At 42.8% G+C, this 17,090-nt stretch overlaps 2 protein-coding genes and 1 long non-coding RNA gene across 7 annotated transcripts in view; 1 reads left to right on the top strand and 2 right to left on the bottom strand.

Annotated features, from left to right (window-relative positions):
* The window catches only part of Crmp (Collapsin Response Mediator Protein), an 18,473-nt gene extending 15,850 nt beyond the window's left edge, over positions 1 to 2,623 (top strand). Inside the window, exon 11 of the mRNA XM_076905192.1 lies at positions 2,312 to 2,623. Coding sequence (XP_076761307.1) covers position 2,312 — 1 coding nt within the window. The 3' untranslated portion in view covers positions 2,313 to 2,623. The remainder of the gene's footprint in view (positions 1 to 2,311) is intronic.
* On the bottom strand, positions 143 to 17,090 carry LOC143429472 (epidermal growth factor receptor kinase substrate 8). 4 transcript variants are annotated; one of them, XM_076905183.1, is made up of 10 exons: positions 16,939 to 17,090; positions 8,412 to 8,485; positions 8,050 to 8,285; positions 7,471 to 7,810; positions 6,123 to 7,336; positions 5,458 to 5,575; positions 1,628 to 2,239; positions 1,396 to 1,564; positions 1,181 to 1,316; positions 143 to 1,118 (listed from the first exon to the last, which is right to left on the bottom strand). In XM_076905183.1, exons 2-10 carry the CDS (start codon positions 8,455 to 8,457, stop codon positions 1,050 to 1,052), a joined length of 2,940 nt encoding a protein of 979 aa, XP_076761298.1. In that variant the 5' UTR covers positions 8,458 to 8,485; positions 16,939 to 17,090; the 3' UTR covers positions 143 to 1,049. The 4 variants fall into 4 exon arrangements, with proteins under 4 accessions (XP_076761298.1, XP_076761301.1, XP_076761299.1 ...); XM_076905186.1 differs by having other exon boundaries at positions 1,646 to 2,239; XM_076905184.1 differs by lacking the exon at positions 16,939 to 17,090 and adding an exon at positions 16,798 to 16,819.
* Positions 13,272 to 14,431, bottom strand: LOC143428898 (uncharacterized). Of its 2 annotated transcripts, none has more exons than XR_013102484.1 (2): positions 14,224 to 14,431; positions 13,272 to 14,152 (listed from the first exon to the last, which is right to left on the bottom strand). It is a non-coding gene; the product is annotated as an uncharacterized LOC143428898 (long non-coding RNA). The 2 variants fall into 2 exon arrangements; XR_013102483.1 differs by having other exon boundaries at positions 14,255 to 14,431.

Below are 17,090 nucleotides of genomic sequence, written 5' to 3'. Positions count from 1 at the left end.
TTAGAGATTACGGAAAGCAACACGTTTCATTAAATTTTGAAATATTTTATAGTAGATACGTAAACTATGCGTTGCAATTATTTCTCTGAAACATAGTTTCTCTTGTGAATGCGTTTTTTCAAACGCGTTGTTATTTTCTAACAATAATTACGTAGCTGAATGTGTCAACACGATTACGTAAGACTGCTCGGGTCTTGATTAACCGAGAAGCTGTTTTACTCTGTTAAACGTATAACATGGTTTAATGAAAAGCGTTGTCTCCGATCGTTTTTTACAGTTTTTAGACTATTAACGTTTTTTATTGAGTCTTAACATCGTTATCGTATATGTTACATTCGTTCAATGACAATTATCGCTTTGTCTTTGTAAAAAGTTTACGTTACCACATTCGACACATAGATAATTGTATCCATTCGGCGTTACAGCATTTTCACGGTGAATTTATTATCCGAACACGCGAGGGCTTTGCAATGGATTCGCCATTAAACTATAATTATCAATGTGTTCACGTTACGTGACCTCGAGTCGAGTATTCGAAAGAAATGTATAGTTTATCGATATAATAAGTGATACAGCTAGAGTACCTATTTATGTCTGTTATAATGTATGTGATCGCTTAAAATAAAAACCTGACATCAATATTAAAATTGATACTGCCGATCTTTTTTTCATTTTTGTAACGGAAATATCATTTTGTCACTTGATGTGTGGTAAACGTTTCTGAAAGGAAATGAAAGAAGTTCTCTATTGTCGATTGAAATACTGTCCAGGTATAATTAGTATTATGGAAAGAATGAAGAATCTCATTTAAGTGTTTAGTCTATAAAAATACCTATATAACACATATTTACGTAATCTATATGATATTGCTAACAATTTACAAACTCATCACAGAATATTATACGAGATAATCGTAATACTATTATCACTTAATAGTAAATGTAACTTGATATTACATTTCTTCAATGTATCTAGTTGTTAAGGATGTCTAAGGATATGTATAATTCTTATTTCTAACTTTGGCAGATGAGTATTTAATAGTCGGTGCTTCACTTCTCAATTTTGTGCCGAGCTTTCGCCAATATCTGCTTTAACTCTGATCTTCGTGGACTTTTATTCTAGAAATTTAATATGCGAGAATTAGAATCCTGACTCGAAATGCTTCACCTTTGTCGCTCACCTCACTTTCAGCCCGTGCTAACGAAATTTGATTGTACAGCTTGGTAGCTTCCGCTACGTCACAATGTTGCTCCAATACTCGTTTAGATAAATTGAATACCTCCGAACCGGTCATGTCTTTTAGCTGTTTACATGTTCTGAAAGGATTGTGTTTAAATGTTTAATCTACACGCACAGAGACCAACTCGTAGTAATAGAGATATTTCCTGTTTATACTTTTCTGAAAATCCTTTCGCCAATAGCCAGTTCTGTACTTCTCTGGGAGTGGAATACTGGTCCAAGACGGGTTTGCGATTTATACTGTCGGTGTAAGGCTCTCTCTTCTCACGGAATATCATCAAAACTTGTTTCAGTTCCTCTTGCATTTGTCTTTCTGTTTTTATCCCTAAAACAAAACGACGCAGGAATTCAAATAGTTATGTCCGATTAAGAAGAATGTTGATATTACCGCTAGTAGAGTGGTTACTCTTCAATGTGGAAGATGCACTGGATGTAGTCGACGAGACAGAATTCTGACTTTGTAAAGGCGGTGGAGGAGGTGGCGGTGGAGTTGGTGATATTAATGACGTTGACGTTGGTTTAGTCGAAGTTACCGATGGTGCTGGAGGTTGGGTCCTGGGTGGTTCCAATGATGCTGAAAACTGAGTAATTAATAACTGCAGTGGCGTCGGTGCTTGAGTACTTGTTGCTTTCGATAGCGATGGTGGTTGAGTAGTTGATGCTTTTGCCGGTTCTGGTGGTTGAGTAGTTGATACTTTTGGTGGTTCTGAGGGTTCAGTAGCTGATGCTTTTGGTGGCGTTAACGGTGGAGTTAATGGTTTCAGTGGCGGTGGCGGTGGCGGTGGCGGTGGAGTTGATGATTTTAATGGTGCTGGTATTTCCGGAAGATCTTCTTCGTACAAGTACGAAGGTGGTGGATGAATCTCAACCACCTCCGTCAATTCGTTAGGTCTCTGCTGCTGATTTTCAGTAGCGGATGATTCCTTTCCAGTCACATCAGTTTTAATTGCAAATGTTACTTTGTTGCTACCTATTGACGTCGTCTCTTCGGTAGACCCATCTGCAATATAGTTTATATCAATCATAACTACATTTTTTACACTGTTATAGAACATAGAGTATTATTGTACAGACGTAGATGCATTTAGAGACACTTACCCCAAGATTCTTGGAGACCATAATCAGTTAACACTGTCTCAACAGACGATCACATTATAAAGCACAATTTAAGCAAATGCAACGAGGCTACAGTAAAAAATACCGACGAAATAATAACAACAGAACAAAGTAGTTTATTTCTTTCAAATACCCAGATTCACGTTACACTTCCTAGGGTAGGACGAGTATACTTATACAAGTAGACGAGTACAATCTGTAACCGAGTATATTTATTAATCAAGTGATGTACATAAATTACAGTGCAACGAAATACTGGACGGATTGTGATCCCCATCCCGTGGACATAAAAAACAAAAGAATTAAAAAAAAAAAAAGAAGAGAGAACGAAAGAAGAGATTCCGCTCGATTGTGGAGCGAGTACAAAATATATGGATTGCGTGATCGTGCATTCGTAATTTTCTTATTGTTGATTGCAAAGTGTCCCTGGTGTGGAAGGATTTCACGGTTTCATAGAGATTATTCGCACAGTGGTCGATCAGTGACAGGACGACTATTAAGAGTATGCGTACTCCCTAAAAGAGACCGAAAGAAGAATTCTGCAAAGAAGACTTTCGAGATTCTATTTGTAGGCATCGTCGAACAAGTTTCCCCTGACAACTTTCTTAGATCGACTAGTTAGCGTCGGTATCATCGAGAACGGCTCTGTCCATTAATCTCTGCATATAAATAATCCGGTCGATCGACAATAAATCAATAAACATGTACACGATTACGGCGATTGTGCGTTGTCTTCGCTGTTACCGCAAAACTTTACATAATAACGAACCAATGTAATCGCGTTCGTCGATACGTACAGCTCGCATCAAGCGTTTTAATTCCTTCTTAATCGTAAGAACGCTGGAAGACTGACTCGGACGGATAAATTGCGACAGTCCTATATCAAGCTCCCTTTCTGGACTTCTCTTTACAATTTTTAAAACCGTTGATTTTCAACCGATGTTCAAATATCATATATGCGATCTGACTGAGTAGATATATTCTTACAAAATAATTTGAAGCAATCTAACAGAAGAAATCTCAAAGTGTCGTTCGATTCGGAGAAGCCAAGAAGCTTAACTCTTTGAAGCGCAGAGTATTTGATCAGAATCCGAATTTTAAACGTTACTCTACTTTCAAGGTGCATCGAAGAGTTAAAGTCGCTCGAAATTAATCGACGGTCGCGTGATTCCTCGGCACACCCGCGATAAAGGTAACTGAAAGTAAGCCACGTTCTTATTTTTCCCTCTCCCAGTCTCGTCATGCGGGCGATTTTTTGATTGTCGTCGTTTCTAGAGCTAGATTCGATCTCTCGAGTCATTATCATAAGATGCCAGTAGAAGGGGACCCGCGAAAGATCCAACCATTCTTTCTCCTCGCTCATTCCCGCCGCATATTTGTACAAGCTTATTCACACTGATGCGTACAGATACATGCGACGACACGTACAAGCATCGAAAGAGATTTCTGCCGGTGATTAAAGCTATTGATAAAGAATCGCACGAGTCACGACATTGATGAATGTACAATGGCTGCAAGAAGTACCGATAGACCGTTACATTTATTTTACTGTTTATACAGTGATTAATTAGATACGGATACACATTAATAGAAATAGAAGGAATGTTTCTGGTCCCAGTGTATCATTGTTCTCTTAAAAGGAATGTTAGATGCGCCTCGTTCAAGCGTATGAACACGAATAAATGTTTCTTGCAGCCATTGTACATTCACCGACGTGAGAACCAAGAGCGACGGTTTCTGTTATTGTAATTTTATCAATAGCTTCAATTCGACCCCGATGACAAGCTTTTCTTCGCACAGTGAAGCCGAATATAATAATGGACGGACACAGTGGCTTCACCACGGCCTCTCAGCCGAGAACGCAGAGAAATTGCATTAGAGATTCGATCCGTTCGCGGAAGCTTAACCAGCCCACTTCACTTTAACGCCTTTTACGTTACATTCTCCTTTTAAACATAAAACTATACATATTCTCTTTCTCTGTTAGGTATATGTATAGACTAAAATTTGGTTAGTCGATAAATATAAAAAGTATGGTATAATCGTTACAGTCGCTATAAAAAGAAAAGGTACGGTGTTAAGATATACTCGAACACTTCTGATGGACTTCTGATGTGTTGTAAAATCAGTTGATCTCGAGATTTCTTATACAGGGTCAGTTGATTATATATATATACGTGTATATGTATATTAAATAAACGCGATGAAATGTGTCGTTTGCAATTTGTTCGTTAAAAATATAATTTGTTCGTTGATAGTTAATGATAAAACGTATTCCACTCTATTATCTATTCTTCGCTGCAATTGTGTTTCTCGATTGCACTGCTTTATATCTGATAAGGCCACAGTTTTATCATCAGTTCTTTCAAAAGGCTTAGCAGAAGAATACAGGAAAAATATCTGATCTCACCGCGACACAAGTCTTAATTGTACGAGTAGTAGAGCTACGGTGTTAATTTTCAAAGTTCTTCTCGATATCCCCCGAATTAAAGTAATCGATATAAATTATAGAACACGCAAGAAAAAAAAAAGAAATACTTTGGATAGGGTATGAAGAACTTGGAAAAGAAAACAAACGCGTACGACAACAGATATAATCCCTCCTGGTTACCTTGTCCCTATTACGATAACTATTCAACCTAGATATTGTTCGCAAGTACCTCTTTATATATTTATATAATATATACAAGTAATAGAAACACGGTATTGACATACAAAAAAAAAAAAAGAAATTGGAAATCAGAATGACGAAAACAAAATGCACGACTTGTACAGCAGTTTCAGACACAACATAAACGCTGGGGCAACAATATATCCGTTGAATTATTGATCATTTTCAACGTAGCATATTTTATTCCACCAGCCGAAACCGTCGAAGAATAACAGTCTTCGATAGTTTCAACTACAAGAACCCGAGCCGTGAAAACCTCAAGCATCTTAACTCTATCCGCTTGGGTGGTCCAAGTCTATTAAGTCTCCTCGATATCGACGACCACAATATGAAAGTTATCCTTTTGACTCGATATCTCCTCGATCCCTCAAGCAACGGACAAAACTACACGGCTCTTGGCCGCTAGATAGCTTAAAAGTATCGGAATTCACCTTTTTTCCCGAGTCTCTCTTTTCTCACCCAATCGGCGGGCGCTGGCGGTGGAATCGCATGCGTTCGATGAGTCGCTTCCGGTCCTGGACTAGTGCTGGTCCTCTCGATCTCTGAATCCTAGAAATTCAAATAAATTCTTCTAGTAAAATAACATCATATCCACTACAACTATGCTATAATATATTTTAGTAGATCATAAAAATCATTGTTTCAAATTCACTGTTTCCAGCCGCGTCTGCTTTTGCGTTAAAATAATATTGAAAGTTCCGCAGTATTTTCCTCGAAACATGTTTCGCAAATAGCATTAACAAAGTTGCGTGAACGCAAATACGAAACATTGCCTCATCCGTATTATTCGTCATCACTTCTTGCGACATATAAGCAGTACTTTAAAGGATAAAATATTTCCGAATCAAAAAGCATGAGAAAATACGTTCTATGAGTATCATAATTTGTTAGCAAACATATCTTGCTTCAATTGGCACATGTTCCGACGTTTTATATGCTGGGATCTAATAATAGACGAGTGATCCTACATCCGTGCTCGCTAGAACCGCAGACATAGTTTCGCAACGGCAATTACTCTTTCTTCAACGAGGTCTTCGCAACCGTTCTCGCGTAATTGCCTTTCTTTAAGGGCGCAGAAGCCCGCAGCGACTCTCACCTCGTAATTATAGCCGTGCCCCTGCCGTGGGTATCGGCTGGTGTACAAAGGATTGTTAAAAACGTCATTCTCGGTGGAGTGGGATGGGTTGTGGGGCGTGACGATGGTGTGCGGCACGTGCGCGACCTGCCCTCTTGAATTCCTCGCCTTCCACCACTTCCTGCTGTCGTCGAGGATCTCCAGGTACTCGCCTCTGACCACCGTCAGCTCTTTGTCGTTGTTCGCTGTCCTTGGATAAGTGACTTGCACGATCTTCGCGTGTCTAGCTACCAGGTCGTCTAACCAAGCCTCCTGCGCCCTTTCCATGCCCGCTCTGGGCGTTCTCTCGATAGAGTCCACGGATATGTCGCTGTGGGCTCTGGTCTGATCGACCACTCTCTCTTCTCTGGCGTACAACTCGGAGGCAGGACCGTAATTTCTTTCGAAGTACTCGTTACCACCACGCTCCTCTCTGATCTCGTACTCCAAGTAGTCGCTGCTGTAATGGGGCTCGTCCACTTCTCGGTGATTGTAGTACGGGTCGTTTTGTTGTTCGGGGATCTCGTCCCTTTTCTGTTTGTCAGCGTTCAACAGCGAAGCCAAATGATCGTGGTCCCTGTCCTCTGGTATCGGAAATTCAGGGGACCAACCGTCCATGAAGATAGGATGATACGGGGGCACGTGGCCTTTCCACTGATCGCGCGGTATCAGCCACGTGTCGCCAAGCGAATGCCAAAGTTCTGTCTCTTTGCTGGTGACGCAGTTGATCAGCAAGTTGACTGCCTCTCTGGTCAGCAACGGTGACACGACTTTGCTCGGCAGATTTGGATCGTAATTGGTATCGTGCGACGCGTCCACGATTAAAGCCAGCGGTGTGAAGAGGAAGTGTACAAGTTCCGGAGCATTTGGGTCGTGTATGTGTGCTTTCAGCTTCGCCAGTAAGTTGAACGACAACTTGAACTTTTGGAAGATATCGATGAACTCCATTTCCGGAGGCGGTTTCGCCCTCATTGTCAGCATCCCGTCACCGAGGTTCCTCTTTTTCGACTTCCTGTTGCGCCTTCGGCGTTCCAGCTCTTTGGAGGCGGCCGCGGCGTGTTGGAGGCGCGCGATAAATTTCTCGATGTCGTCGAAACAATGGTTCAGGATGGTCACGTCGCGTTCGTATTTGTCGGAGGACGTCGAGGACACCTCGTCGTTGTTCTCCTCGCGGGATATATCGTTTTGGCCGTCGGCTGTGTTTCGGGAAACAGACGCATTAAATTACTGCGTTTCACTTTCATACGAGTCTACGGTTCATGAAATATTCAACAATCGCGAATCGGAAAGGACGAAACGAAGATAAAGAACGGAAAAGAAGAGGTCGTACCATTGTTAGCATTAAAGGCAGACACTTGTTCCCGAACGTTAACCCCGTTCAAGGGTGGTTCCGGCGGTGGTAAAGTGGGAGGCGGTGGGATACGTCCCCTTGGTCCCCTTGGCGAACCACCAGGTACCAGTTTACCCATTTGCAGCATTTTTAGGTCCTCGACGAGGTCCTGGGCCGAGACGCTTTGACACTGGAATATATGCATTTCTGCCCGTTGACCGGAACCGCTGTCATCCGCCACTGTGAAGACGAGAATGTTGTTATACATCTCCATAGGGTCCCTCGACGTGAACGCGGTCGGTTCCAGTATCAACGAGGCTGGGAATCGCTCCATGACGGCCTGCATACGAATTTATCAACGATGCATTAAGTGAAATTGCCACGAGTGTACGTAACGTACAGTAAAATAATTTCACAAATGTTCCACTTCGTATTTCATCGTTCGTCTACGATACTACGAGAAGCCATTACGCTACGGATTCTTTCTCTTTTACGCTGATATATATATATAAAAAAAAAGAAAAAGCCACCGAAGAATTTTTCCGTCGTCTGAGAAGAGAACTGAAGAAGGATCTTTACCCCGGTCTCGTTGTCCATGATCAGCACCCAGTTCCGTTCTAGACGGAGCTGCATCTTTTGGCTCCAGATGCCGTTACTCTTCTCCAGCTGCAAAAGTCGCCGCATGCCATCCGTTGGATAAACAATACCGGTTTCCTTCGTGACCGTGAACGTGGCCAAATGCTCCATCATGTACGTTGGCTCAGAACTGCTTACCCGACCGCCTGATGTGCTCGATGGGCCACTGGACCCTCCATCTAATAAATGATTATTAATTCATTCATTAACGATGTCTATTATTATTTCCTATGTTAAACCTAATTGTCCCAACTAACGTTCAAGAACCTCTCATCTTATTTCTCGTCGCTGTTAAATGAACTTACCCTTGTTATAGTTGGAGGGGCTGTGACCGCTGTTGTAGTACGGCATTGCGACCAGACAATCGTTTACCCGTTATCTGCAACAGATCAGAAACATTCCAGATTATACAAATTGGTATCTCGACGGCATCAAGGGTCTCGATCAAATATTTCCCATCAGAATTTTCGTGCTCCATATGGAACGTGATTTTTCCAATCGTGTCGCGTCGAAACGAAACGACGACGACACCTATAAAGTACAGCCAGCCGCGCGCGGTTAATAACTTAATGACGAAGACGGTCGATGCTTGCACGTCGCTCGTATCGTATCCGGCTACCGGGTCACGGGGACCATACTTGGCGGCACGAAAGCCACCATGTAACCAAAGTGAAATTCCAATGAGCCTAATTCGCTCGCCGGACATGTCGAGAATTCCTTTCGCGTGCCCTCCGCTTATCGTACCTCAGCGTCCGAAGGCGAGATTCGCGCGGACACAATGGGCCAATAAATATTATTCATCGACGAACGCTTTTGCAGAAAACGAGCTTCGCGAATCGTATGGCGCCAAGGCGCGTACGATGGGAAGACGATAAACTACGGAGATATCCAGAGACGGATTACACTTGGTGATGTAAATCAAAACACCGTCCTTCGTGTTTCTTCTTCTTCTTCTTTTCATGCAACATTTTAAGTGCTTTACCGTCTTTCCATTTGTCGGGGAGAGAATTATCTCGAACCAGCTGCAGTTTTCTTACAATCTTTTTTACGTTTGGTTTTATGAAACGTATTGTGTTCCCTTCCCGCTTCAACAGAACCCGTATGAATGGGTCCCGTAGCCATTCAAGTTTCTAACTCTATTTGCATTCCACGATAGACGCTCCGAACTTTCAGTTGCCGGTCTGTTAAATTATCCGTTCCCATCGATTTTCTAAGCGAACTCGAGCCGTTCAAAACACGAGCACTTCCCGTTCCGCGCGATCCTTCTCCTTGATTTCTCCGATTTAATCGTTCGCCAGGGAAAACTCCTATCCCCTGGTCCGTAAAGCGCGCGAGAATGATACGTCTCTCCGCGGGCAAAGAGAAAAACCATTAGCGCGGCTCGACTTTTGCATAGTTAGGCGCGTGGAATGTGAAATTCAGAATTTTGCACCAGACGGGAGAAACCTATCCGATTGGACGCCTCGTTAAACGAGTGTGAACGTCTCGACGTCCATACGGGCGTCGCGCAGACGGTTCCCGAGCAGATGTTGAACAAAAGCTCTCCCATCGATGCGGGCATAGCGGGACATCTCGTTCGCGGAGGTCGTCGATTTTCCGTGCAGAAACGCGTTTCGCTCGTCGGAGGAGTAAGTCGAGGCGTCGCTCGAGCGAGCACGCGTAGGAACCTCGCGCACCCGCGATATCCTTCAACGACCGACCGGATGAAATAGGACAAATTCCCATGAAAGGTGATTAACAAGGATCGCGGAGGATATCTAATTGGCGCATGAATTAAAGCTCCTATCGATGCCCTTGAGTTACGCGCAATCCTTCACGTGTCTTCCCACGTGCTGGGTACACGCGCTTGTTTTGGAACGTATGATTTATTCGAGGCAATCAGCAGAAGCTGAATGCTACCGATGCCTCGACTAATACGATGCTATCCTTGGCTGTCTTGTGAACTCACGGGCTTATCGTTGTTTTCCATCGTTTCATATTGCACTCGGTATTCCTTTAAACACGGAAAATTGATTAAATTGGACATCAAACAAAACTCAGAGGTTAAAATTTCGAAAAGTACTAAAATACTTGAAGTACGGGAAATTAATGAAATGGAATTAAGCAAAAAATTGGATCGCACTTGTTTTAAAGCTACGAAGAAATGATCTGTGAAGGAATGAAACAGCAAATCATAATCGTTCTGTCACAAAAAGCTCCGAACCAACTTTCAGCCCGTATAGAAGGAAATCCAAGTTTCTCTTCCTACACTATTACAGAGGCAACATTCGACGGTTTCTGCCTAATCTATAAGTTAGCCAGATTTCTCAGCCGCGCTCTGGCTAACAGACATTTCCAAATGTTAAACGGAGCAACAAGGAATCGATCGATAAGAGCCCAGCGTGCGGTGATCCCGGTCTTTCCAGTTTTTCTCTACGTGAACGCAACGAAACCACGGTAAAAGCGGCGAGAAAGAACGTAATTAATATTCGAAATCTGGACGTGGAAACGGGCGCCGGTTCCTGCCTATGGATAAACGTTCGTTCGAAGGCGAATGCTTTCACTGTGTGTGCTGGGATTAGGCACGCTGGGAATCCGCATAACGGAAAAGGCATTGTTACACGTTCCTATCAAGTGTAATGATGCTGCCTCCTCTAACTAAAATCGAGGATCCAGCCACGAGCAATATTCTTTTTTTCATTTCGATTCGAAGCTGCCAATTTACACCTACCGGTGTGGGTTTTACCTGCAACACGAATGATCCTACGGATCGTTAACTCTCATCGTAGTAACGCGATTGCGACAGAGTGTCCGTATGAGTAAGAAGTTGTTCTTACACTCGTATAACGTGTTAATAACGCTTGTACTATAAAACGTACCAGTTAAACGTAATTAAAAGCCTGATTTTGGGTAGCACGCGAGTGACTCCTGCTTCGAGCACCTGGACTCGCTTCTTTCATTAATTAATACCATTCAAGACCAGTTATACAACGCGAAGTAGATAAGTGCAACTAAGTAATTAAAGGTTAAAGCGTTAAGGAGCGTGTCTCTGCATAGGACAGTGGAATGCGCCGGGTTCGATCGAGGAAACGGAGGAAGAGCAGATGTGTGTACGAAACGCGGTCGGTTCGAGAACGGGGGCGTCTGTTTAGCGGCCCAATTTCATTTCAAACGTATATGATTTTACGTGCCGGCGGATTTGGGTCGTAAGAACTACATCGCGATCGGTTAATGGCGTTGCGTAACGCAGCAAGATACGTGACTCGATAAAAATGGATTGTATCATCGACGGTGGGAACGTTTGTTGGATTTCCTCGAGATCGAGAGCCGCGTTCTATCTCTTTTACTCGTACGAAGTTTCATCTTTTCCTTTTTTTCATTACCCCGTCTCCAACTGCTCTTTTTATCCGTGTACTATGATCCAGTATCTCAGTGGATATATATCTCTCTTTCCTTCTACGCATGGACGAATCCGCGAGACCCGTAAATAGAGTATCCAACTAACTAGACTCTAACTATCTTCGTTAAATACTTGGTTCAGGACGTGGAACAATGTTTCTCGCGCGATTGTTTTCCACGGCGATGAATAAGCCTGGCAAGGCGCGCAAGGTGATCCGATATCGACGATTCGAGTTGATTATAGGCACGGTTTAGAGCACTGGGAACGATGGAGCAATTCATTCTCCCGGTCGGAGTAGTAACCGCGGTGTAAAAGGTGTCGTAACAGCGACCTAATAGCGACGACAACGAAAAGGGAAGGGAAAAGGAAGGAAGGTGAGTGGGCTTCGTTTATATGCCTCCGGATTGAAGTTACCAATGCGATTCCAAGACTGCGAGCCGGTCGTTCCATTGCGACGCTCTGAATTCCAGATTTCTATCGGTTTTCAAATCCGTTACGTTGCTACATTTATCCGCGAAAATGCTTTGACATTCTTTCCAGGATCTAGGAAAGTCTGCCTCGAGACTTGGAAGAGCTTCGATAGTGTAGGGAGTACACGTGAACAAATATTGTTCTGTGCAAAGTAACTATGCGTCTCGAGAATTTGCATGGAACTCGGAGGAAGTTCGATAGAGGAGAGTGGATACGAAGAAAATGCACTGCGTGAAATAACTGTATGGAATTTGAGAATGAGAGAGAGAGAAAGAATTCGTCGTGGAACTTGGAAGAAATTCGATGAAACAAAGTACAGGTAGATACGAACAAAACACTCGATGTAAAGTAACTATGCAATTTGAGTATTCGCCGTGGAACTCGAGAGAAACTCGATACAACGTAGTACGTACGAACAAACCACTTGACGTAGAATAGCTGTACAGTAAAAATGGTGGGATACTGTTTACCACGGAATAGGAGGCGGGCATCTACGATCGAAAAGTAGAAAGTGAAATATTCTATCTACGATTTACATGCCGTTAACGACCGTTTATCACGATCGAAGATAGGCAGCGGGATTCCATTTCGTTTCACCATGAATCGTAGCGACGGAAATGGTAATCCTTATCGCAGGACGTCGTCGTCTCTTGCTCGGGACTAAATTATGCAAATTTCCGGGAGTGTCGTTCGCGGATACGCGAAAATGAAAATAAAAAGGCGCCCATCGAACGAAATGTCTTTTTGGAATTCGATTAGGCGTCGGCGCTGTTCGAAACATGGACCGACTGAGAAAGAAATATTGAAACGGAGCGCGTTACCAGATTGGTGTATTTACGATACCACGGCCGGTACGCGAGTATAATTGCTTATGAATGTGGACACGCCCTGGGAGAAAAATTCATCCGGGGAATGCGCTGAAGTAACCACGTCCTTGACCGTACTTGACGGAAATGGCATTCAACCTTCTGATGCCTTCTTCTCCGTTGTCCAACATGGAATTCTACCGCGAGGCTGTTGCGTTCCAGTTGAACACCGCACTCTCGGAACTTTTACTTGACTATCGTTCGGAGAAAATTAACAAAACATCTAAGAAGAATGTCTGGAATTTCTGTTTCGAAAACTAGTGAAATTTGTTTGAGAAGGGAGCAGCGTAGACGAAGAACGACTACAATTGTGACACTGTACAACGCATCAAATTGCCATTTGTAGAAAACATCAATTAAACGCCAGCTTAGAAGCTCTACTTTAAAATCCCCTAAAGGGATGATCAAAGATCTTTTATCGTACCTTCCTCACTCTTCCAGATTGCTAATCCAAGACTAAGAATCATCTTCAAAGATTTTCCAATTTTCCGCAGTGTACGTACGATAACAGAGCACCATATCCTTCTGGTACGAGCAAATTAGCCCAGGAATATTGTTCTTCTGGTATTAATGCGTGGACGTGGAAACAGATTTGCAGCTGCGAAGTTTAAATGACACGGAAAAAGGACGGAAAGTCTAGCATTCTCGCGTTTTCTTCTCGGGTGCATACTTGGGACGCACGCGCGCAAGGTAATCGCATCTCTCCGGTTGCATACCACAGGGCGAATTCTCGACGGTGCGTAGACGGCTACACGCAGTCCGATTCTACAAAAGTAACGCGGTAAAATTGATCGTCGCTCTATGTTAATTTACGATAGGTAGAAGAAAAACGTTTGAAAAATTCGCATCCACCTTTGTTAGGAGGGGCTCTATTCATAGGTACAAAACCGCTTTCCTCTTTTCCGCCTGCAGGTTTTCCAGTATTTTTCATTTTCTGTTCCACCACGACGTAACGCGGAACTCCGTTGACCTGTTCGGTTGTGAGCGCGAGAAAGGGGAGGAATTTATGCCGTCGTTAACGTAACGTTCGCCGGTGGTGAGGTGGTTTACAAGCAAGATCGTAAAACCGGCGTCTTCCCGATTTATCATAGCACGAGCAACAAACACTTTGCTCGCATTCCCTTTAATCGCCAGTGCGTGGAATATCTCGTGGCGAAGGTTGTTCACCCTTCTCGAGGGACTAAAATCCTTCCTGATCCGACGAGGTAATGAGGAGCCTTTGATAATGAACGGTGGAAGAGGAGTGCGAAGGAGTTTAGTACGGTAGATTGGGACGTCCTTCGACGTTTTATGTAACTTCTTGGGAATACGCAGGATATATCAGGATTATCTGAAAAATTATCGAAAGCATTCGAGTGAGGAAAATGGATAAATGGAAACATTCAAAGAGGATTCAATTACCGAGAGAAAATAATAACTTGGAACATTTTACCAATGTAATCATTAGCTTTAAGAAGAGACTTAGCTAGTGGAGTATCTGGTATATTGAAAGCTCCAACAAGGCTGTACAAGGACATACTCGTTGCAAGAGTTGCCTACGCCAACTCTCCACCATGCTAAAACAAAACACCTGTTATACAATCCATAAAACCAGGTCAAATTAGATCAACTCAATAAACGATACTTGTTAAAAGTAACACTTCCAGCAGCGCAAATTACTATATACCATTCGCCTGGGAGGCTTCGCAAAAGGCTAACAATGGCTCCCCGAAAGTTTCTCAAAGTTGAATTGCATTAATTGCCCTGAAGGAACCTGTCGGGCCACCTGACACCTGGCCGAGGGTCGTGAAATGAGATTAGACGGCAACAGGTCGAAGCTTTTGAGAAAATACCATTTCAGGGGGGCAGGACAGGTAAACGCCTGTTGAAAGTAAACATATCGTGGACGTACGGCAGTGTGAGGATTGAAAAAGTGGAAAGAAAGTTGCCAATGCGCCTCGCATACCTACTGATCCGCCGGTTACGAACAAGTTTCGCAGTGAATGGACCGAGCGAATGAACTTTTCACTCACTTGCATCCATAGCTTGAATTAATTCCGATTAATCGAAACTTTTCAGCTATTCGATGGTATCCAACCTACGAACGTGTTCGATGCTAATTTTTTTTCATCAATACTTCTTTAACTCTAGAAACTACGACTCTATCGTTGATAGAAGTTGTTATACACGTGTGTTATCGAACACACGATTATTAGATAGGTGAATTCCAATGTACAATACGTTTCTAAGGCAAATGCGATTACTGGTTATCGATACTACAATGACTAGAGAGATAATACTCAAAACAACTTCTAACAACCTATTTTGGTCTGGTCAGGTAAATAGTCATATTCGAACGGATTCGAAAGAATGGAAAGCTAATGTTTTATTGCGATTTTGAAAAATGACGATAGCGTGCACGATGTCGGAGGGTTTATGCGCGATTAGTATAGTTTGGAGAACGTTTAGCTCGTTTAGTGTTTGTGGACGCGCGAGCGAAAAGAGATGCGCATCACCGGTTCTACGCGAGTGCATCTTTCTTCTCCGGAGGAACATCGAAGGTCGTCCGATGCAATATCGGCGGACGCCGGGATATGGTAAATATTTGCAATTTATGTCACGGCGGGCATAATGGTGGACTACGTAGGTATTTCGTAGGCGTGAATTACAGGTGATTGCCGTGTGGTCACGGTGCCATAGACATCTTCGTTTTCAATGGTTCGAGCGTGTCGTTAAGGGATTGCGATAATCATAAAATTCCATTTTGAATTCTACGCTCTTTGCACACTTCCACATAATACTTCGTTATTTGTAATTAAATTCCGTATTTATTCCACGCGCGCGGAATATAATTACGGCGTTATATTTTAGACGATTAAAACAGATTTATAATTTAAGTTATTCACGGGCGAGAAAAATAAGTACCGTAAAAACTTGCGAAATAGCCCGCGTAATTACAACTGAGCGTCGGCTATCAGGCCGATAAGAACATTCGCGCGATACAAGGCAATTTAACGTGACCGTGCCTTTGTCGGGAATAATCGTGTCTCAAAATTGGAAACGTTATCGTTTAACGATAAACAATGCATTTACCAGGATCGAGAGAATGTCTATTGGAAATGTCATGGACGGGGAACCACTTTGTAAAGCGGTGAAGAAATATCTGCTGTTCTTTCCCATTTCCATCATTGCTGACGTCCTATTATTAGTTACTCCTTGATTAATTAGTTACTCCCTGATACGTTTAAAGAAATGATAACTGAAGACAACGAAATATAGAAGAAAGAGAAACAGACTATTAAAACACAATGAATCATCGAGCTTTATTTGAACGTGACGATGATAACGTAGCAAAAATGTTCACTATAATTTACGATTGTTTCCTCCGATACATGCGACGCGTACGTACAAAAAAGCGGTGAATTTAAATACTAGTTGTCTCCGTAACGTTCACGTACTCGACACCGCGAAGTAATCATATGCTACATTTCCATCGTGACTTCAATGTGTCATTTGCATAAAAATTCCTTCTAACCAACGAGTAACCAAGACTCGAGATGAACTCGACGTCTTGTGGCACGTCATTGTTTACCGTACGATTGTATAGCCCCTGCTTGCGTCTCGATAAAGTGCCAGTAGAAATGAAGTTGCACTCGATTAATCCGTGAAAATTTTTATTACCGAGTACACCGACTGTATATAACCCGCTTTTTAGGGGAGGAAAGTAAATTTGTTGAATAAAAACACAGTGTCGATTAGAGAGATATTGCGCCGCGCGTTGTTGGTAACAATATATTTCTTATTCACGTCTATTACCACGATCAGGCATGAAATAGGTATACATACTTAGATATGTACATGTTCAGGCGTTGATTATAATTAGAGACGTGCATGCAGCAACAGGTGTGACCACAACAGACTATTCTTCGCGGGGAGAAATCCACGTCGGTATACTCGGTACAATGACTCCAGTCAAGAAATCATTTCCATAAATACCTTGACAGCAGCGTTTCACCGAGTCCGCTGGATCCCTGTTCCGTAGTTCGGGATCCGTACGGAACAGGTCGGCGTACAAAAAAATTCACAGCTTGCACGACGTAAACGCAAGCGAAATTGTTTCACACGGCTCTTACTTACCTATTTACAAATTTTCACAATGTGCACACACTAAAAGAGAAAAAGAGAGAGAAAAGAGAAGGAGGAGAAGCTTTTGGCAGAGAGCTACGTGCCGATCATGCTCGACTGGAAATACCTGAACGACTACCTGATTGCTCTTCGCCTGTTCACTT

This window comes from Xylocopa sonorina, chromosome 11 (genome assembly GCF_050948175.1).
Source record: "Xylocopa sonorina isolate GNS202 chromosome 11, iyXylSono1_principal, whole genome shotgun sequence".
In the NCBI taxonomy this organism is placed as follows: Eukaryota; Metazoa; Arthropoda; class Insecta; order Hymenoptera; family Apidae; genus Xylocopa; species Xylocopa sonorina.
The sequence above is the reverse complement of the archived record's forward strand: the minus strand, read 5'-3'. Positions and strand labels throughout refer to the sequence as shown.

What these genes read in the sequence shown, in the direction of transcription:
- LOC143429472 (XM_076905183.1), bottom strand. Translation starts at nt 8,457, where the DNA reads ATGCCGTACTACAACAGCGGTCACAGCCCCTCCAACTATAACAAGG. An exon ending in GAGTAACCACTCTACTAGCG is followed by an intron (nt 1,565 to 1,627) that starts GTAATATCAACA and finishes GTTTTGTTTTAG; the next exon opens with GGATAAAAACAGAAAGACAA. An exon ending in TAGCACGGGCTGAAAGTGAG is followed by an intron (nt 1,119 to 1,180) that starts GTGAGCGACAAA and finishes TTAAATTTCTAG; the next exon opens with AATAAAAGTCCACGAAGATC.